The 22,728-nt window shown below is 33.6% G+C and overlaps 1 protein-coding gene across 3 annotated transcripts in view; it reads left to right on the forward strand.

The window, feature by feature from the left end:
* Positions 1-22,728, forward strand: part of AAGAB (alpha and gamma adaptin binding protein) — a 54,557-nt gene that overhangs the window by 10,705 nt on the left and 21,124 nt on the right. For all 3 annotated transcript variants that reach the window (XM_031955334.1, XM_031955333.1, XM_031955332.1), the window contains exons 2-5: positions 6,988-7,178; positions 7,319-7,415; positions 7,787-7,876; positions 12,421-12,504. In XM_031955334.1, coding sequence (XP_031811194.1) covers positions 6,988-7,178; positions 7,319-7,415; positions 7,787-7,876; positions 12,421-12,504 — 462 coding nt within the window. The remainder of the gene's footprint in view (positions 1-6,987; positions 7,179-7,318; positions 7,416-7,786; positions 7,877-12,420; positions 12,505-22,728) is intronic.

Consider the following 22,728-nt stretch of genomic DNA (forward strand, 5'->3'; position numbering starts at 1 on the left):
CCAGTATCAGGAAATTCAGTTATTTTCCCCTTAACAACTGTAATACTGCCTCATTGATTGATTTATCATACAGAGAGAAACAACATACTATACACATATGTACCAGGGGAAAAGGTTATATTTTCTCTGGGAATCACAGCTTTGAATTGCCTGACATTTGTCTGTATAAAGTCCCAAGCATAGCATTGCATAAAGATGGTTTTGGCTTTTAAATTTAATTCCTATAAAGTCTCTTTACCTTGCCAGCAATATGATTTATTCTGAACCCTCTGGGAATAGTCTGTTAGTTAACAACTGCTACAAAATATTAGAAGGGGCAAGATGCTCCCAAGTGACTTGCTTGTGAAATTGTAACTCTGTAGTTATGACTACGCCTGCAATAATATGGATCTGTTATTCTTTTTAAAGGTCTCTACCTGTACTAAAGAGCATTGCTGGTTTATAAAGAATTTCAACATTGCATAACCATTACTCCAAATCTATATTTTTCTCCACCTACTTTCTCTTTTCTTTTTTCTTTTACCTAATCTCAGGCTGCTGCTTATAATTTTCTTACTTGTTTTCTCCTTTCTTTTAGCCTTGTAGAAAAAAAAAAAAGTAGACCAAGAAAAGAATTTGGGGATGAGAAGCATGGCAAGTAGGTGTTATTTTTAGGGTTGCTTCAGTGTTGCTTCTTTCTCCTTTGTTTCTCTGCTCTATCCTCTTATACACTAAAAGCATTGTGTTTTGAAATAGCACCTGCTAATAAGGACAGCAACTCTAAAATTGAGGAGTTTTAACAAAAGAGAATTTGTGCATTAGGTAGGAGGATTGAACTGGAGAAGTTCTGAGGTCCCTTTCAACTTTGAGCCTCCTTTAAATATAGTTACCTACCTTCAATGCATCCATTTTAAACCCTGGCAAGAGGTAGTAGTCATAACTCAATGTTAATACATTTAAGTTTCAGCTATCAACATGTTTAGTAGAGCAAAACAATTATAAATCTGATTAGGATAAAAAGCCATTGATTAAATTGTTCTGTGTAGAGGATATAAAAACAAAAACTCTAAATAGTTCCAGCCCTGCAGGAGCTTGCCTGATCTGGGAAACATGACATATGCACAGTTCAGAAAATGCAAAGGAATTTTAGTAGTCACTAACTATTGAGGGTATCAGGAAAGATTTCGTAGGATAGACACAGATAGAAAGCTAGCTAAGACTTGAAGGAAGGAAGAATTCCAAGTCAATAAGTATTTCTTAAACACTTACTGTTTACCAGGCAAACCTTGGGGATATAAAGAAAGGTAAAATGTAGTACCTGCTCTTGAGAAGCACATAGTCTAATGAGAGAAACAATATGCAAATCCTGCAATGTACAGGAAGTTAGAGAGAAGTGGATCGTCAAGTATTATACCTTAGGTTGTGAGCCTAAGTGACTGGAAGGATTGTGATGCTCTCTACTAGCATAGTAAAGTTGGGAAGATGGGAAAAGTTAGGGGGAAAGTTTTATTTTGAGCAAGTTTGACTCAAAAGGAAACTTAAAGTAGAGTAGTGACTTTTTAAGTAGAAAGGATTGATGGGGGAAATGTTATGGAGGTAAAATCAACATTACTTGTTAACTGATTAGATTTGTGAATTTTAGGAGAGGGAAGAATCAAGAAAAAGCCAAAGGTATCAACCAAAATAGAAGCTGTTTCCCAGGCTACTTATATTTATTTTGGGAATTGCCACTTTTTTTTTCCTTGAGGGAAGTAGATAGCAGATCATGGAATTTTTTATCAGGATGAACCTTGGAGATCATCTCCTCTAATCCTTTCATTTTACAGATGAGAAAATTGCAGCCCAGAGTCATTTGCCCAAAGCCATATACCTTAAAGATCCTGGGTGAAAAACAAGGTCCTTTGACTTCTAATTCATTTCTCTTTTCCCACACCACCTTGCACATATATCTTCTGTGAATTCACTGTAATTTCATGTTATCTTAGAATGTTCCAAGCCAGAGGTAATTTTTTTTTTTTTTAATTTAAAGGTTTGTTTGGCTTAGATTACTTTCCCTGTGAACAGACCTATAGATGTTTAGAAGTAGGAGTGATAAGAACAATAAAGTATTTTTGTCTAAAAATCTTTTCTTTTCTAAAAAAAAATGAAACTGTTATTCTTAATTTTGCTGAATTTCTTTTTCCTTCTTATTTTTTTTTTTTATTCTTTGTTAATAAGGAATGATTTTGGAGAGTAATGAAGGTTGGGAGGGATATTTACAGAAATGAAAGGGACATGTTTGTTTGGCTTAGATTACTTACTTTCCCTGTGAACAGACCTATGTTTAGATGTAGAAGTGTTTGGAGCAATAAAATATTTTTGTTTAAAAAACTTTTCTTTCAAAAAAAAGAAACTTATGATGCTTAATTTTGCTGAATTGCTTTTTCCTTCTTAGGTTTTTTATTCTTTGTTAATAAGGAATGATTTGGGGGAGTAATGAAGTTGGGAGGGATATTTCCAGAAATGAAAGTGGTATAAAGACATAAAATAACAGTTTTTTTAAAAAATGGTTGTTTATAGAGAGTAAGCTGAAATAATGTACTAGAATATAGTGCTCAGTTTAATCTTCCTTTCTAGTCTTTTAAATTTGCAGTCTGGGATCAAAAGAAGGTAAGAAAGTAAATTGGAGTTGAAAGGAACGAAGTTTGCTGCCCTAACAAAAGCAAATGGTTAGCTTTCGGGGACAGGAGCTAGTTTTTTATTTGGTCTTTTATATTCCCATTGTCTCGCATAGGGTTTGACATAGAGTAGGTGCTTGTTGGATTGGACTGAAGAATGACATATGGCCAAATAATTTTTGTTTACCCACAACTTGAAAAAGTTTTATTTTCTGCTAAAGCCAGAACAGTAATTCATTTCTTTATTAACTATGCTACATGCTATTTTATATGATAGAATAACATTTTCAATAAAATTAAACAAGTTAGTTATGACTGGCACATGCCCAGTGTTTTTCCATTTAAATACATATACATACGTACATTCGTACATACATACATACATAGATACATACATATCTCTTAGCTCCACCAGGTGGCTGCCAAGCAATGTGTGATGATATGATGTACTACTTCAGAGTCATGCAATATCTCCAATTCTTAGTTGTATACATTAGGGTTAACCATTCAATATTTAATTTAGGGTAGAACAAAAGGGACACCAGGACATGTTTTTCTAGCAATTTTTGTCAAAACCTTAAGAAACATATGACTCAGTTTAGACAGGTAAACACTAGAAAACCATAGGTATAATTTGGAAGACTTATCCCTGATTGGTAATTTTGCTTGCCTTGGTTCACATGCCTTGGTATGTCAGAACTGAGTTGCTGTTTTGATGTGCATAAAATACCATGGAGGCCATAGTTTACTTTTTTGGATTAATCTTAATAGTTATTTTTATTAAAATTTTGTTAAGTTGTGAAAGGGTCTGATCCTTTCTCAATTAAAGAACAATTGGAAACCTGGATTCTAGCCCTCATTTTGTACTAATTAATTGTGTGACCTTAGGCCAATCACTAACATCTGTTATCCATAAATCTGAAAAATGAGAAAGAATGGACTTACGGATCTCTGAAGGTCTCTTCTACCTCTGTCATTTGTGATACGGTGGTTCTTTGATTCTAAGTCTATGTGATTGTTTCTGGTTGTTTGAATAAGTTTAGTTAGGTAAGAGGATAGTAATAAATACTCAACAACCATTTAGCAAAGTTGATTGAGGAAAGAAAACTGTTCTTAAATATAGACATTTATGTTTGCTAAATTAAACCATACTTGACAATATTTGTAGGCAACAAGAAGTAAAATAAGATACTATTCTGTCCATAGTCTTAATACTTTACAGATGTGATAATAAAATCCATATGTAGCTTCACTATTATAAGTTTCTATTAGAAAGAAAATGTTAAGATAAAGACTGGTAAATTAAGCTTTCAACATGTTTTAGACAGCACAGTGTAATAGAATCAACTATATTTTGTGATTTCATTTCTCCAAACTTGTTATTCTTATCATCATCTGAGTGTATATACAAGTATAAACAGACCTCTATAATCTGTGTATTTATATTATGTATCTATCTAGAGACTGTTTAACATTGTATATGTCAAATAAGTATTTACAGATTTAAAAATAATATATGTGTATATTCATCTATGTTACAAGATGAGATTTTTATATATAAAAAGTAGATCTATGCCAACCTGCACTCTAAAAATCATCAGTAAAATGGACCATTCTTAATAGTCAAGAATAAATTGTACAAGAAAAAGCTTATTTTGGTGGAAAGAGGATCATCTTGAAGTCAGGAAGATCCAAATTCCAGTGTAGCTTCTAACACATACTATGTGACCAGAAGTTGTCAATTAATATCTGGATCCCCCAGTTGCCGACCTGGATTGATGAAGATAGTTTTTACATTAGAAGTTTTCTGTAGTGATACTATCACAATTCCAGACCAAAAATATATTAAGCTGATATACCAAATTGAGCAATAATATTAATTTTTGAGTGATTACATCAGTTCTAATTACTGAATGATGTAGATGGGCTACCAGAAATCAATTTAACTCATATTGAGTACCATGAAATAGAGAATCTCTGGATTTGTTAAGTGCTGAAAGATAGTTTTGCCAAATTAATAAATTAACTGGTTATTCAAAAAAACCACAGATGATTGATTCCATTTGGGTGAGTATTTAAGAAAAAAAAAAAAAAAGACCATTTTTTTTTTTTTTTAAATCCAGCTTGGGACAATTTGCTTTACACAAACACACACACACACACACACACACACACACACACACACACACACAAGTGTGTATTAGTAGTGCAGTTGTTATCTCTAAGAAAAACAACCACATATTGCTATGCCACCTGCTTGAGGTTTGGAAAATTAGCATTGAGTGTGATACAGACTTTGATCTGGGGATTTTTTTTTCTCTGAGACATTTACATGAAAACAGAACCTTTGATTTTAATAACTCATCTGTTCCTACTGCTTATTTCCCATCTGAACTTGTCATAATCCACCATGAGGGACACTGCAGCTGGTTGCTGTGGAATTGATTGACACCAAATAAAAGATTATGACTTCAGGTAGAGATTAAGCAGAAGGAGCAGAACATTTCTTAAAGATGCAAGGCCAAATTCTGCCTTTTCAATGCATACATAACCCCAGTAATAGGATGTTAATAGAAATCATAGCCATGAATTTGGAGAAAAACAAATAAAAAATACCAACTTTTTGAGCCTACTAAAGCTTTTACCAAGAGCAAAAAAAGCAGAAGAGGGAGTAAAATTCAAAATAGAATTGTTTCAGAAGAAAAGGTTATAGTTTTCCATGACATACTGACAGGAGATTTTTTTATGAGTGAGATATTTCCTTATAATAAAGGCAGTGTATTAATTTGAATGTAGAATAAACTTTTTCCCTAATCCCTTCTCTACCACCCCATCCTACCTTCCCATCACATTCCCCCCAAAATCTTGCTGTGAAATCTTAGTGTAGCCTAAAATCACTCTCTTAATAGTAGACCGAGTAGAGGATGACCACAGATGTGGAGACTGAGAATAAGAGAATGATATTGTTAAGCAGCAAAAGTAAAGAAAGCAGTCATGTTAGAATTTTTTTTAGTGTTTATTTTTTGTTCCTTCAGAGGGAGTTCATTTTTGAGTGCAGCTTATATGGTAATGTAGTAAATGAAAAAATAAACACCTTTGATTTATTCCTTGCCTCCTTCTGGAATGTATTATCAACATCTCTTCCTCATGTTCTCCAAATCCTTTCACACTATGTTAATGAACCAAAATATTTGGGATTTTTAAAGTGCATATTCTTTTCTCTAGGATTTAAATTTTAAGTTCTGATTCTAAATATCCTATTAATTATGAATCATAAGAATGCTTTGTCTTTTCAGAGTTCTTCATAACTCAGTATGGGTTAGAAGTAACAATTTCTAAAAATAAGTATATTATAACTAATTTTTCTAGTGATTTAACTAGTGATAACATAGACTGTTTTTCTGCATTACATAAATCACACTTATATTTATTTGCTCATCACTCTTCTCACTGTGTTGAGTAAGGATCCAATGATCCTTGCCCTTTGGGGCAATACAATAAAAGTTATTTCTTCCTCATCTGGGTATTTTTGAAAGAGGATTTAGTTATATTTGAAATTGTGCAACCTTATATGATCATGCATAAATCTAAATGAAATAGCATCTGACATTTCATTAGCTAATATCTATATGGCAGTTAGCTCAAGGAATGTGGCTAGATCACCTATTTTAGTAGCATTGTACTGTTAACCTTGTATTTGTATATGTAATTTGAGAAGGAGGTCAAAACATTTACAAACTCACCAGAATTGTTATATCCCTCCTTTTTCTAACAAGTTCCCAGATAGTTAAATGAGTGAAATTAGTATTCTTTCTTTTCTATTCACCTGGCATAAATCACTGTTCTCCGTGGTGAATGAACAGATGGCTGTTTACAAGACTGCTCCTATCACTGTCTAGCCTGTTCGTCCTTATTGTTGCATCTGTAAATACTTGTTAGTGGAAAAAGTCGCTAAGTTAAGTAACATATCACCATTATTACTCATTATTTTCTCAAAGCATAGTGAAAGAACACTAAACAAAGAACCCCATTTTACAACCTGACATGGCTCCTTCTTAGCTATGAATTTGATCCAGTCCCTGCATTTCTCTGTGGCCTCACTTTCCTCAGCTGTAATAGCCTCATTTAGACTAGATGATCTCTAATACCCTTTCCCATTTTAGATTCTATGTATATTATTGAAAATATACATAAAATCTAAGTCCCTTTGTAATTTATGTACAAAAGGCACAACCAGAATATCCATTTGGTTAATCCCTCATCCAGTAAATTATGTAAATTGTAATAATTAAATGTAATAATTTGTATTGGTTTTGTAATGTACATGCTAACTTTTTTTTTTTTTTTAAAGATATTCTTGGAACAGAAGATCTTGCTGCAGATACTCCTGCAAATAATGGTGTGAAATTTTACCCTTGGACTATTGATAACAAGTACTATTCTGCAGACATCAATCTGTGTGTGGTGCCAAATAGATTCCTCATCACAGCTGAAATTTCAGAGGCTGTCCAGGCATTCATTGTTTACTTTGACAGCACACAAGTAAGAACTCGTATTTTCATGATCCCTATAAGAGACCTTATTGGCTTACTTGGTGTTCTTTATTTTTTAGCGGGAATGGGATAGGAGTAAGTTTGATGCAAACTGTCTTTTAATGTGTATTTTTTGATATTTTCCCCAAGAAATCTGGTCTTGACAGTGTTTCATCATGGCTTCCACTGGCAGAAGCATGGCTACCAGAGGTGATGATCTTGGTCTGTGACAGAGTTTCTGAAAATGGTGAGATACTAAAATAGTACACATTTTCCAGTTTTTTGGAATGCAGAGTATGAGCATTTTTTAGATTGGAATTCAATATAGTGTGTTGAAGGCTTTATCTTTCTGACAGCTTTTAACTAGCCAATCAAAGATTTTTTGGAAAAGAATAAAGTATTTGAAAATCATTCAGAAATCTTTAGTTTATATGCATAGATATAGATATACTTATATATACCTGTGTTTATCTATATCTATAACAAAGATATATTTGTAGTTTCCCCATTTTAAAACTTGTCATTAAGGAGGAAAATTAGAGTAGTGGAAAGCTTGTTTTTTGGTGTCATTTAGTGTTTTTTCTTTATATGAATATTATTTTTACTTTTTTTCTTTAGGTGTAAGCCGACCAAAAGCTCAAGAATGGTGCATCCAGCATGGTTTTGAGTTGGTAGAACTTAGTCCAGAAGAATTACCTGAGGAAGATGGTAGGTGGTTATAATGTAAATCTGCTTCAGTAGAAAACAACAGTCAATAATAGTCTCAACCTAGAGCTATGAGAGAATGTAAATACATTCTTATATGGCAAAAGTCACAACAAAATCAGAAAGCTTTCTTCATTTTTAACCTGATTTAAAGACTTAAATAGTATTACATTCACCTGACATTGTCAATAATTTTCATTTTGTAAAAAGGTATTCTAGTTGAGATTCAGACCCTGCAGTGGACCTTTTCTTAGCTTTTTTATAAAAAAAATCCTGGTCTGCTTCTTCATAATAGGTTTTGTTGCTCTGAAGTCCCCCTTCCCTCCCACCCATCTCAATCTGTAGCTACTGAAGGATGAATTCTAGTGATTTTAGGATCGTCCTAGCTACTAAATTGTTCTTTTGGATCTTTGGAGTTGATTAGACTTAGCATGGTTTCTGTGAGGTAATAGCTCTAGTTAGAGGAAGTTGTAGTAAAAACTATGGATGCAAGGACATACAGGTTTTGGACAATGGAGGAAATTGGTCCTCCTCAGGAGGAGTCACATATACAGAATCATCAGATTTTTGGAATCTACATTTTCAGTATCTTCCAAAAACATTTCTTGTTCTACATTTAAATACTGAGCTTATAAGTTTATCAGGCATTATAGAGTAACCTGTAATAATTGTCAGATGAGCAGTACGAATAACAAGCAGTATGAATAACATGCACTACAGAAATTCAGGGCAGGAAGTACTCTTTTTGGAGTGATCTAGTAAGGTTTCACAGTGAAGCTAGGAGTTGAACTGGACTTAAAGAAAGGCAGTTCTTAATTTGAGCCAGGTCTGAGAAGGGGATTGTATTAAAGCAATAGGAACAAAAGTATAGAAACAGAAATGGTTCTTATGTGGAGGAGACAAAGAAGAAACCTGTCTGGCTGGAATGGCCAGTCTGTTAGAAAAATAGGGAGAAATGAGATTGGAGAGGCAAGTTGGGGCAAAGTTAAAGAGCATGTTGAATAGCAGACTGAGGAATATGTAGGGGGTCATACACACAAGTGTTCTCTAGAAAGTTGGTATGAAAATAGGTATTTCTAAAAAAAAAAAAAAAATACTAAGAGAATGGAGGAAGATCAATAGAAGATAAGATATTGGGTATAGTGAGGGGAAAAAAACACAATAAAACAGAATCTTATTACTGTCCTCCCCCTCTCCCCCCCAAAAAAAAAGAAAATAGCTAGATTCTCTATCTATTTATTTTACAATGTTTTATAAAATCCCCTCTCTTTGAAAAGGAAGATATTGTCGGATAATAGAAGTACAAAATCGAAATGAAAGATTTAGGCTATTTTTCTTAAGTTTCTAAAAAATATTGAAGATGAAAATTGACAAATAAAAGGATACCTATTTTATCTTTTTTAAACCTCTCTGAACAGAACTCCCTAGTTCTGTTATTAAAATGTGAGTGTTTTTTCTGTTAGAATTTTATGATTACATTGGCCTTAAGACTCAACATTAATCATTTTTTATTTTAAAATGATATTTTCATTTTTAATTTCAATTCATTTATACTATACCTTGTTTCTGCCTAAAGCTCTGAACTCCCAATCACCTTAAAATTGATATTAAAATTAATATCAATTCTAATATTGGAAACCAAACCTTAACTTTCTAGATTATCTATCACATATGTAATTGAAATGACAAGATATTAGACAGCCATTGTGTTTAGAAAGCCATGTACTTTTTAGAACCTAGAGATCCTAGAGAGAAACTTCCCTAACAGAATGATTTCATATTGCTTTAATGCTAAGGTTGTATTAGTTGTAATGGATCATTAATGATAATGATAATGAGCCATTGACCAGCCGAGATGTTATGGCTTTCCAGAGAGGTTATAAGTGGTAGTGTTGTCCTCCCCACTCTGTGTAAAACATTTACAGAAAGAGGTATAAAACAGCCTCAGAGTTTCAACTATCTGCTAAAATACTTTGCCTCTTGTGGCACTGCCTAATATTAGTACATATAATTCTCAGCTTTCAAATCACTGTGGCTTTTTGTTTCTGATTTTTACAGTTTACTAGTCATCTAGTATATTGGTTGCCTAGTTTCAGTAGGTCTGAACTTACTAATACTGAGAATAATACTATGTCAGCTAGTGATATTATTAGACATTTATAAACTTCTCAGCATGGTCAATCTAAGTAATTTTTTGCTATTATTTTTTTAACTTCTAGCTTCTCAAATGCTAAGATTTGATGGATTTCACTACTACTGTAAATAGATATGTTTCATGTTTTGTGAGATGTCCTAAATGTCCTTTTTCAGGGAAAGTCTTTTTGAACTTTTCTTTATTGCCCGTTCTTGTAACATGATACCTAGATATCTTGCCTTTTTTCTTGTGGTCCATTTCTTTTTTTTCCCCACATGAACTACTGTTAAGTTTGGCTTTCCCTATCCTATCCATAAGCAGCTACAACTCTTTAAACTTAAATATAGATCTCTACATTGATCCAAGTTACATTTCATCTTCTTGGTTTGAACCCAAGGGTACATGGCTTTGTATCATATGAAAATTTAATAAGTCTTCATTTAAAGATTTGGTAAAATTGTTGGGCCAATAACAGAGTTTTTTAGCATGCCATGCCATTAGAACCCTCCTTCTTGTCTTCTCTTTTTTGAATATGAATGTTTAGTAACATGGGAAGCATTTCAAATGTTAGTCTTTTCCTCCTACAATCTTGAAATTATAAACCATTGAAAGTATAAATCTTTCCATTAAGTTAGCTGCTTTCTATTTGTTATCTAGATCATAATTTCTTTTTTCTTAAAGATATACTTTATTGATGTCTTTCATTTTTACATCATAGTTTTCCCCATGCACACATGGAAAATGAGCCTTCTATTATAACATAAAAAAAAAAAAAGAATTAAGTAATGTCCACCACAGGTTGCACAGTGGTCCACTTCTGTCAGATCTCACATTTCTACCTACAAAAGAACATGTGCATTTCATTGTCTTTTCTGCTGGTCCTCGTGGTTATTCCAGGTTTACCTTCTGTGTTTAAGTCCTAATTATACAGATGTTCTCCTGATTCCATTTTTATCCTGTATTGGTTCATACAAGTTTTCTCATGTTTCTCTGAGCTCTTTATCTTTGTCACTTCTTATGATGAAGTATTAGTCATTTTACATTCTTGTGCTACAAGTTTTTTAAGCCACTCTCCCAGAAACCTAATTTCTGCCAAATTGCTTTTCAGCTTTTCCAGTAGTTGTCATAAAATAGGAAATGCTTCCCCAAGAAATTTGTTTTGAAGTTAACAGTTTCCTAATGAAATATGATTGTGATGATTATCTCATGGTTTAAAACAGGATCTCTCAATGCCTTATTTTTTGTTTATCATGTCCTTTTGTTGTTTCAGTGACAACTTTACATACCACATATTAAATATTTTCTGATTAGAAAAAAGCTTAGTTAAGAACTTTCCATTATTAAATAGTGATCAGCTAAGTAGCATGGTGGATAGAACACTAAATCTGGAGTCAGTAAGACTTAGGACTCTGAACAAACCATTTAATTTTTCTACTTCAGTTGCCTCATCTTTAAAATGAGCATGATAAATGTACTTCCCAAGATAGTTGTGAGGATAAAAGGGATAATATTTGCAAGCCTTGAAATGCATTGTAAATGCTAGTTATTATTATATGCTATTATGCTATACTATATTATTATATACTATTATCATTTATCTCTCTGAGAATCTATTCATGATACTATAGTAGATGCTTGGGTTTGTTTATTTAGGGGTAAAAGAACAAAGTCCTCACCTTCAAAGACCCCTTAGTTTCTATCTAGACAACTCTTATTATTGCCTTCTTTAATATCTAAAGATCATAAAGTCCTAGGGATATCTGTCTTTCATAGAATATTATTGTCCATTATGAGCTAGTAGAGATAATAATTATTGTTATTCAGTAAGTCATTTGTGTCTGTCTCTTCTTGACTCTGTGGACAGTACAATGTTCATGTAATTTTCTTATCAAAAATGCACTGGAGTGGTTTTCTTTTCCTTCTCTAGTAGATTAAGGCAACAGAGGTTAAGTGACTTGATGAAGATGTCTGGATTTGAACTTAGGTCTTTGTGACTCCAGATCCAATAATCTATCTACTCAGCCACCTAGCTGCTTCAGAGAAAACTACACTACAGGAATCAGTTCATGGGGTTTCATTTATAGAATAATCTTGTTAGTAGCGGATTTGCTTGTTAGTTATGTATTAAATATTTGCTGGGTACTTACTATGTATAAGGTTCTTATAAAAGCTTTTTTATTAGTGTTTCTATATTATCATGAGAAATAGTTCAGTGAAATTTGTAATTTTTGGTAATCTCAATCATGCCCCTTGAAGTTTCATTTCTATTTGGTAGTTTGTGAATCTGAAATTCCCACTGTTATATGTGTTAATTTATGAAAAAAAATTTTTTAAAGCTTTTTTATTTATATATGTAACATAGTTTGAGTAAAATGTGTTTATCCCTTTCATCCCCTACCCCCTCTTCAATTAGATGACTTCCCAGAATCTACCGGGGTAAAAAGAATCATACAAGCCTTGAATGCCAATGTCTGGTCGAATGTAGTAATGAAGAGTGGTAAGTAATTGCACTGACAGGAGTCATTATCTTCTTTTTTTGAATCCATTAAAAAATGGTGTAAGTTTTAATTTTTCTAACATGTTTGGATAAGAGAGAGTTTAGCTCAAACTCTAGTCCTCAATTTTGGAAGGAACAAAAGTAGCATTTCTAAGAGCTTTGTACATGTATATAGTTGTTTGTACACTCAGCAGATATTTCTTGAGTGTCCATGTTCAAAAGTCTGTGCCAGACCCTGAAGGAGATAACCAGAAAACTACAAAACATGTCTTAGTACTCCTGAAGCATATAGTCTGAGGAGACAAAGCATTAATATAAATAATCAAATATAGTATGGCATCAACTAAATGCAAAACCGGAATCATTATTGCTAATAAGTATAATAGTTGAAAGAAGAAAAATAAAACAAAACAGAAAAACAGAATGGGCTGAAATAATCAGGGAATGCTTCCCAGACATCTTGAACTGGGACTTTGGAGAATAGGTGAAAGGTTTGATTGTTTGGTTTTGTTTTTTGTTTTTTTTTTTCCCCATCACAGCCTTTTGCCAATATCCTTTTCGCTTCTATACTGACTCTTCTTTTGTAATAGAAAAAGTCAAACAAAACCAAAATATAAAATAATTGAATCTGACCGTATATGCTGTGTTCAATACCCTTAGTCTATCTCCTCTTTATTGAGAAGAAGGTAGTATTGCATTGTCTATTTGCTATGAGCAAGATTGTTCATTATATTTAATCTAAATTGAATTGCATTTCAGTTTTTTTATATTTTATTACAGTTATTTCATCTGTTTTTCTTTTAATTCTGCTTAGTTTTCTTTCTGTTTAGAGAGCCTACCCTTATTTCTTCTAAATCTTCATGTTTATTGTTTCTTTTCTTGGTGTTGGTAGAGTTTTGATAGGTTAAAAGAGTGAAGAAATGAATCTGTTTGGGAAACAGAATAGACAGTTTTTGTGGAGCTGCAGGTTCATGCTGGGAAACGATAGAGAAATGGGTTGTGGCAGAGTGAAGATGAGAAGGCAGAAAACATTGAAGGACAGAATAAGAATTTTGGACCCTAGCCTAAAGGGGAAGAGCAAAGTATTGTAAAGGTTTTTGGAGTTGAGTGGTGACATGAAATAGCTGTTTTAGGAACCTGACTCTGGCAGCACTCTGTGAGATGGAGCAGAGGAAAGGGGGCCTAGAAGCATGATCCCAAGCCTGTGATAGAGTTTGAACATTAGTTGAAGAAGCGCTGCCTAAGACAGTTTCAGTGGAGATGGAGAGAGGGATGATTAGAGAGAAAATTTTAAAATTATGAAATTACTGACTTGTCTAGGACATCCTGGCCTCCTCTTTTAATCTTCTTGTGATCTTTTCCCATCATACTCTTAATAATCTTTTTTAGTCTAGTATTGAGTGGCCTTTAAACATATTTTGTGCTACCAATTAGCATCAGAAGGGAAAAACCAATTTTTTGTGTACTTGGAAACCTTATGTAAAAATTTAATAACTTAAAGGGCATAATCTCTTTAGTTCTGATAAAAGGTTTTCCTCACATCCCAAGGACTGCTTCTAGTTGTAGAAATGATCATTTCACCTTGTTCTTCAGTTACTTCAGAGTAAAATGAAAGCTCAACTTTTACATGGGATCAAAATGTGCCTGAGATCTCTTCTAATTTCCTGAATTTGTTAAAGTTCTGTCTGGTACAATGTAAGTGTATCTGATTTAATAACGAAAAAAAAAAAACATGAAATAAAAAAATAGATTTCCGGGTAATCTTTTCCAGTTTTTACTTGCCTTTTTGTTCTGTAGTTATTAGGAACACTGGATTTCCTCAGCTTCTGTCTACCTTTTTTAAGTACCCATTTTATTGTTGTTTAAGTACATGTGAATCTTTAAGGTGGATGCTTTTTAGAAAATAATAATCATTTTCTTTTTTATTTCAATCACCATTGCTGTCATTATAAAAATAAAATAACACTTTCCCTCTCAAAAAAAAAATCATATAGTTTTGAGGTTATAATTGTGTTTTTTTTATCCTAACATGCTCCCTTAATTACAGTGGCTATTCTTTTTGCATTACAAAAATGAATATTTATATGAATAGTCAAAGAACATATAGTACTTAACTAAATTCTTGGAAATCTTCAGCTTTACACAATCTGAGAAAATATAGAAGTTCTAGAGCTTTGTAAAAACCAAGTTAGGTAAGGACCAAGCTGATAAACAGTCATGCAACATTCCAGTTTTGTTACATGTTTGAAAACTTAATTGCCATGTCAGGTAGTACTGAAAATATAGGGAATTGATTGAATTATCTATCTTTGCAAGTTTATTGAGATTTTAATTGCTATTGAAAGGGAAAATAGTCCTACATCAGAATATTTGGAGTTAATTCAAAACTTGAAGACAGAGTGGCTTCCTGCCCACTCTTCTTCTCCTTTGCCTTGCCACCAAGTAAAATATATGTTTAGTAAGACCCAAAGACCAATTACATGTTCCCTGAATGAGGATTTGTGGTTTAAGGGAGAGGCCAGCTTGATTCATAAGAAGCTAGGTCTATTGGTTAGTTTTTTCCCTTAGATTTTTTCCTTCTCCTTTTTTTAAAAATATATAACATATATGTAAAATGCAGGCCTGGAGAACCAATTCAGGTTATAGTATAGCCTATTTATTAATTTTAACACCATTCTCCCAGAAGCTTAAGGCATTCCTTTATTCTTAAAGCAGTGTCCTCCTTTATTCATCTTCAGAAGAGTCTCTGACAGCCCAAATTCTAGGCCTGGTTCTGCCACTGAGTGGCATTGTGTCTTTGGTCGAATCTGAAGGCTTTAGCTTTATTCCTCCTCTTCTCTGTCCCCTCTTTTATCTCTGCCTTCTGGTTCTGATTTCAGATCCATGTGTGAATGTGAAGTCTCCAGTTTTTTTTTTACTGAGCCATTTGTTACTTCATATAGAGAAGAGTGAGAGGAGGGGCTCAGTGGTATTTGAACTGACTGGAACTTGGGAGATAAGGCCACTAGATCATACTAAAGAATCAATCCAGCAAGATTGGAGGCTTTCTCTCCAATATTGAATCAGAATTCACTCTCTCATTTCCTTTTTCTCCTTCTCCTTGGTCCCAGAAAATCAAGGAACTCAGTCATGTAATTAAAATAAAAAGATTTGGTTGAAAAGATTATATACAAAGCTCAGTTCTGTTCTCATAGAGGCTCCTCTGTTGTCCTGAAATGTCTCTAGCCTCAAAGAAGTTAGGAATGAACTCCATGATGGAATTGTACCTTTAAGGAACAACAGTCTAAAAATCCTTTCCAAGCAAACCAAAGAAATGGTCCATCAGTTCCATTAACCAATGTTCTTCTGGGTTTCTTAACTGTTAGAGCTATTCTTATGTTTATTCTTGTTGATAGGTTAATATCCTTCTCCCAGAAAATCTTTGAGAATATTTTGATCCTGACAATAAGACCCAACTTATTTTGCTTTTCTATTTGTATTGCTATTTTTGTTTATATGCCTAAAAAAATCTAACCCTGTGAAATATTCTTCCTTCCATGGGTTATCTTCTCTAGGGATCTAGCTTCTAGCTCTAAATTCTCTGATGTTATGACTAAAATGATCTAGGAAACTCACTGTTACCCATATGAGATTAGGATTTAAAGGGATTTTTAATGGAAAATGTCTAGTCTAACTCCTTCATGTAATAGATGGAGAAGGCAAGGCCCAAAGAAAGGAAATGGCAGAACTCAGGATTCATCTCCAGATTTGTGTGTGTGTGTGTGTGTGTGTGTGTGTGTGTGTGTGTGTGTGTGTGTGTGTGAAAGAGAGAGAGAGGGAGAGAGAGAGAGCGCATAAGATCAAGAGAGAAAAGGGAGAGAAATTTTTTGAAAATAAAAAAAGGACATAAAAAAAAAAAAACAGAGACAGATTCCAAGACAGACAATGTGTAGCGCAATGGAAAAATTCTGGCTTTCACATCCAAAGACCTGGTTTCAAATCCCACCTTTCATACTTATTAGCCATATGGGCAAGTATTTTAAACTCTACCTTCACTTTTTTCATCTCTATAGCGAGGGCTTGAATTAGAACATTTCTGTTCCTTCTAGTTGTATTGTAGATCTGTAATTCCGTGGATGGAGAAATGAACACAGTGAAGCTAAATGATGTGCCTGGGAATGCCCATCAAGACCTAATGATTTCATAGACTTTTAAATCCCTCAGACTTGCTGTTTAAAGAGACTAATTGGGGGTGATTATAAAATCAGAGAGACTTTGAGTTGATTTGCTTATTTCCTTTAAATAAACTATTCCTTTAAGAAAGCTTGCCTAGAATGGTGTTGATAAAGCCAGACTAACTTCATCCCTTTTTCCTTGCACTTAATCCAAAGTACAGATAAACCAGTTGAATAGTTAATGTAAGAAATATCTGTATATTACTAATGAGTGGTGATATGCCTTATGATATATAGTTTTATATTATTATTTTATTTGGAGCCACAAGTAATTATTTTCCTATTTAAGTACTAGGATTGCTACATTCACATTATAAGAGCAAGACAGGCTCTGCTATTTCCTTAGCATTTGTGGGTAAATGCTCCTCTAGTAGGAGAGATGGCCTTTCTGGTAGAGATAGCACTTTAACAGCACCTTCTAAAGTCTTGTTTCTTATGTCCTGTGGTTCTCCCAGTTTGTAAAATTTCATAAGCCAAAGGACCCAGTCACATGCCCAGTTTGTTACAGGAAGAATTTTCTAGATATCATTGTGTACATTATAAAGTTCAGACTTCTTGAGAATTCTTGAGTTTCCACTGTGCAATAAATAGATTATTAAAAATGGTCCAGGAAAGGAATCCAAGTTAGAAATCCCTTTCCAATTTGATTGTGCTTTTGAAGAGACACTCTACATCAGCTTACCCGCAGTATGACCTTCCCTTCAGATTTCCTACATTAAGCTTTCTCCACCCAAAAGTCTTCTGGCTACTGCTTAAAGGGAGGAATGTAGATAAAATCTAAGCTGCTAAGTTGAGTGACCCACAACCACTATTTGAGTCTGTGGGATGGTTTGTGGTCAGAGGCTGTACATGAAAGCCAGACATTTGGTTCCCTGTCTTTTGTAATTATGATGATGAGAATTGTTTTCACTGAATAGCTTTCACAAAATGTCTGGGTCATAAAAAACACTGAACTAGTAGAGAAGAGAATAAAGCTGTAATTTCCTGTCATTATACAATCCAAAGATACTTATTTATCACCCATTATGTTTAAGGTCCTAGGTACTATACAAAAAGGTTAGAGACCTCTTTGCGCCCTCAAAGAACTTAGAATCTAATTTTAGAGATGGGACCAAAAAACCCCAACAATAATGAAAAATACCTTTTTTAAGTCTAAAATGGAAGAGATGTTAGATAACAGCACTATACAGCTGCTGGGGGGGGGGGGGGGGGGGGGGGGGTTCAGACATCTAGCCCAGCCCTCCCTTTTTCAAAGAAGGAAATGGATTTAGAGAAGGCATGACTCCCAAAAGAGCCCTGCTTAGTGAGGGCTGAGGGCTTCCAGAGGAGGCTTGAAATCACTAGCAGCTGGAGTATCCAGAGGAGACTCTGTACAGGGAGGTATAAGGCTGGGGCTAGAATTTGAAGACTAGCAATTTCAAAATGTACACATCTAAGGAAAAAATAGAGGAAGGATCAAGTAATTTGGAATAATGTACTCAAAACTATTAAACTATACATCCCCTTTGACTTAGCAATACCATAGCTAGGTCTGTAAACCCAAAAAGATTTTTTAAAAGATTTCTTTAAAAAAAAAAGAAGGGGACCCAGATCACAAAAATATTTATATTAGCTCTTTTTGTGGTGGCAAAGAATTGGAAACGAAGGAGATTCTCATCAATTGGAGTCCAGTTGAACCAGATATGTTATGTAAATGTAATAGAATACTGTTATGCTCTAAAAAATGATGAAGGGAATTATTTCAGAAAAAAGATTGTGTGTGTTGATGAAAAGTGAACAGAATTAGGAGAACAATTTATGTAACAATTTTGTAAAGAACAACTTATGAACTCTCATAAATACAATGACCAATCACAGTTCCAGATGGCTCATGTTAAAAAATGCTTTCCACATCTTGATAGAGAGATGATGGATTCAGTCCAGATTGGGGTGGGGAAGATACAAGGATGGTGTCAGGAGATAGTGGGGAAACATGGCTAATTCTAGAGTTATTTTTTTTCTTGATATTTTTAACAGGTATTGTTTTTCTTTCTTTCAGTGGGGAGGAAGGCAGTCAGGAGGGAAAGAATTCAGAGTTGAAAATAAAATTGAATTTTGAAGATTAATTTGGAAAAGATAAGAAAAAAGCCATTTTAAAATATATTAAATTTAAATTATGTTTATAATTTAAACTTTTTTTGGGGATTGATAAAAGAGGTTTATTATGGGGATTGGAAGTAAGGTTAGAAATCCTGACAGAGAGACATAAAGTCTGATTAGGGAAATAGGTGAGGGTAAAGAGAGGGTGGCACTGGAAAAGAATATTCCAGTAGACAGAGGCCCTTGGCATCCCAAGCATGGCATAACTGGCATGTTTGGAACCTCTGCCTATAATTTAAACCTAAATACATTGTAGTAAGCATTTAATAAATGCTTGTTGGATTAGACCTATAGAGTAAAATTTTTGTAAATAAATATTGTCTTTATATGTAAGCTTCATAAAAACAAAATACTCTCTACTTCTCACATGTGTTTATCATGCATTATTTTGCATGATACCTATTTGTATAGTGTTTTAACTGTACTAGAATATAAGCATCCTGAGGGCAGGAAATGTATCTTACTGTCTGAAGTTTGGAAACTTTATATCTTTTCTTTTTTCTCTCTCCATTTCCCTCTGCTGTCCCCAGGTTTCACTTGTCTCTGGTCCACGCTATTCCCACCTGGTTGTAACATAAGGAAGTAGGAGATCTTTTGGCCTATTGTTGATGACATAAAATTGTGGTGCTATTTCCTAGGGAAAATGGAGAAGGTGGCATTGTACCCTGCCTTATCTCACCATTAGGTGGATCAACTTTCCAAATCGTTTTTTTTCCTTCAGAACAACAAAGAAGCAGGTAGTTTTTAAAATGAGTTCTCTTATTTAAACAGTAATTTTCAACAGATATAGAAACTGTCCTTTCTACACTGGATATATGAAGACCTAAAATCCAAAAATATTTGGGAAAGTTAGGGTTTTTTGTTTTGTTTTGTTTTGTTTTTTAATTTTGTTGGATTGGTATTTTGTGTTGATGTTTTTAATTTCTGGGAACTTTTTTTTTGGGGGGGGGGGTGTCTCAGTTTAGGAGAAATTTCCCAAATAGTAATTTTATAAGAAAAACAAATCTCATGCGGTACTTATTTCTCTAAATATTGGACCAGCCCTCAAAAAGACCTGCCTTTTAGGTCACTCTGAAATGAGAGTTGTAGCAAATTATCCTAGAGGATCTTTCTAGTTATAAAATTTGGGTTTTCAATTTTTCTCAAAACTTACCTTTAAAAAAATCATGCTTTTTTCCCCTACCTTTAATCCACACACCACAAAAATCCTATTTCTTGATATTTTCTAGGAGAAATTTATTCAATAGTTAGCATCATTTTTATTTCTGCATCATAATATTATATTTTTACTTGCAATTCCAATGGTGCTGGCTTAGTAGACTACCAGATCTGAATCAGATGTGTTTATAGGACTAAGGTTAATATACTACTGCCATTTATTCCCATAATAATTTGTTTGGCATGGCTTATTGGCTTCCCTTTCCTGCAGCCCAGAAGTTTCAGAAGAATCAGTTGAGAAGACTGATTCATTTCTTCCCAAGCTAGTAACCTGTGACATCAATAAAACCATAGATAGTAGAGCCAATTTCAACAAGTACCTGCTACAGAAATAAAACCCTTTTAGTAAGGATGAGATTTCCATGCCCTAAACCAGAGCACATGGGAGAATGCCCGCAAACAGGAAAAGGGGTTTGTGTAATTCTCTTTGACTAGGAGAATTGTTTTACAGTGTGTTCTCATGGGTAGCACTTTTGGTTAAACACTGAGCCAGGGAAACTGAAGTCCTGCATAAATTGCAAGTGTATAAAATTTTGTCAGTCTCTACAGTTTTCTGAGCCTGGAGCTCCATGGATGGCATAACATTAATGTGTAGTCAACCTGCTTTTGTGTTAAACAAAAACTAATTCTCTAATCTTGATAATTTGCAATTTTCCTTGCTATTTTAAAATATAAGCAGTGGAACATAATGGACTGTGTCTTTTCAGTTGACTAAATTCTCCATTATTTATAAGAAAATGCTGAGAAAAGTCCTTTCGGCCTATTGTAATTGTCGTGAGGACTGTAAACACTTAGCTGTCAGTGTGAATCTGTAATGGGTTCTGACATTTATTATTCTTTTTTTCTGCCACTATTTGGTAATTTTTAAATTCTTAAAACCATAGCCAAGGGCAGCTATTTAATTCATCTACAGAATCATAGATTGTTACAGCTATGAGGGACCTTATAAAATCCCCTAGTCAATCCTTCTCATTTTATTAGAGGAGAAAAAAGAAATCCAAATAGGGAAACTAACTTGCCTAAAGGCACTCATCTGGTTAGTGGCATAGCAGCACTAACTCTGGACTCCTGACGCCAATTCAGTTTATTGTCTTCTGGGTCATCTTCCTGTTTCCATAGACTATCTGTAGTTAGAGAATAGTCATAGATCATATCTGGTTTTTCATATCAGACAGCATGAATTGTATCTTATTCTGTCATATATAAATGATGAATTGGCAAACAGCAAAGGGAGAAAACTTAAGCTGCAAATAGGGAAGAAATTTTATATTAGTTTTCAAAGTTACTCAGAAATAAAGTTATTTCAACAACAGACACAAAGTCTTTCAAATTACATTTGTATGATGCTTTTGTATTCAGATAACACTTTTTAATATGAAGACCATATAGGATCTTACATGAAGTGTCTTATCCAAATGTGTCCTTTAAAAAATTCCTAAGGGTTTTACATATATGTATTTACATACATATATACATATAATTTATATGTTTATATAATATGTATGTTACATAATTACATATATAATTTCTTTTAAAAATAGATTATTCAAAATGTGTTGTAACTTGCATAAAAGAACTTTGGGGTTTAAATCTAGAAATATTTATTCAGTGCCTTCCATGAATATGATCATGAAAAATATTAACCCTGGGTAAACTTAATCCATTAACTTATTTTTTTGGTTGTATTCTTTTGTGATAAAATTTTAAAATGGGTTCCTTGGCTATCAAGGAAATAGGTGGTGAATTTAAAAAAAAAAAATATTGATGTCTTTTGTTTCACAATACAAACATTTAGAGATTACCTCTATTCTTGAGAAGTCTCATGTAACAAAGTAAAAGTTAAGTAAAACTCGTTTTACAGTGCTCTCATCTGAAGGTGCATGTAACATTTCACATCTGAAGCATTCTTCACCTCTCTATTTAAAAAAAAAAGAGGGAAATTTACTTTATTTCCTTCCCACCCCTCACCATTTTTGTAGAAAAAAAGAAAAACAAACTTCTTCTAATAAATATGCATAGTTGGCAAAACACATTTCCTAAATGGCTATATGAAAAATGTTACCTTCTAATGCTGTAACTAAATCTTTTACCTCTATAATGAAGAGCATATTTCATTATCAGTCCTCTGGAATCCTAACTGGTCATTGTATTGATTTTAGTTCTTACAGCTTTCAAAGTTGTTTTTAGAGTGTTGTTTTTATTGTATAAACCCTGGTTCTGGTCATTTCATTCTTTATCCTTTTATAAGGTCCTCAAAATTGTGTATAGTCTGAGAACATGAATAGGCAGTTCGTAAAAAGAAAAGGAATGAGGACTGCTACTTTTTGAAACAGGGAGTAAAAGGGACATCCAGAGAGGGAATACTGCCTCCATATAGACAATTCTGAGTGGAGCCTGGAAGGAATAACTGAAGACTTCCCTGCAGCCTTACTTTTCTCTTTTATATGTCACCTGGAAGCCAAGACGTGGCATTGACTAATGCTTTTTAGCATGATTAAGGAATACCAGGAAAACTTATTAGAACCTCTTTCTTATTACTTCAGAGTTCTTTGTCAAATGGAAATTTATTTGGGAGTGGAGAATGTTATTTATTTAATAACAAGCCTGTTAGGCATTGGAACAAAGGCAAAAAAGGAAATGGGGCTGTTTGTAG

This window comes from Sarcophilus harrisii, chromosome 2, assembly GCF_902635505.1.
Source record: "Sarcophilus harrisii chromosome 2, mSarHar1.11, whole genome shotgun sequence".
NCBI classification, from domain to species: Eukaryota; Metazoa; Chordata; class Mammalia; order Dasyuromorphia; family Dasyuridae; genus Sarcophilus; species Sarcophilus harrisii.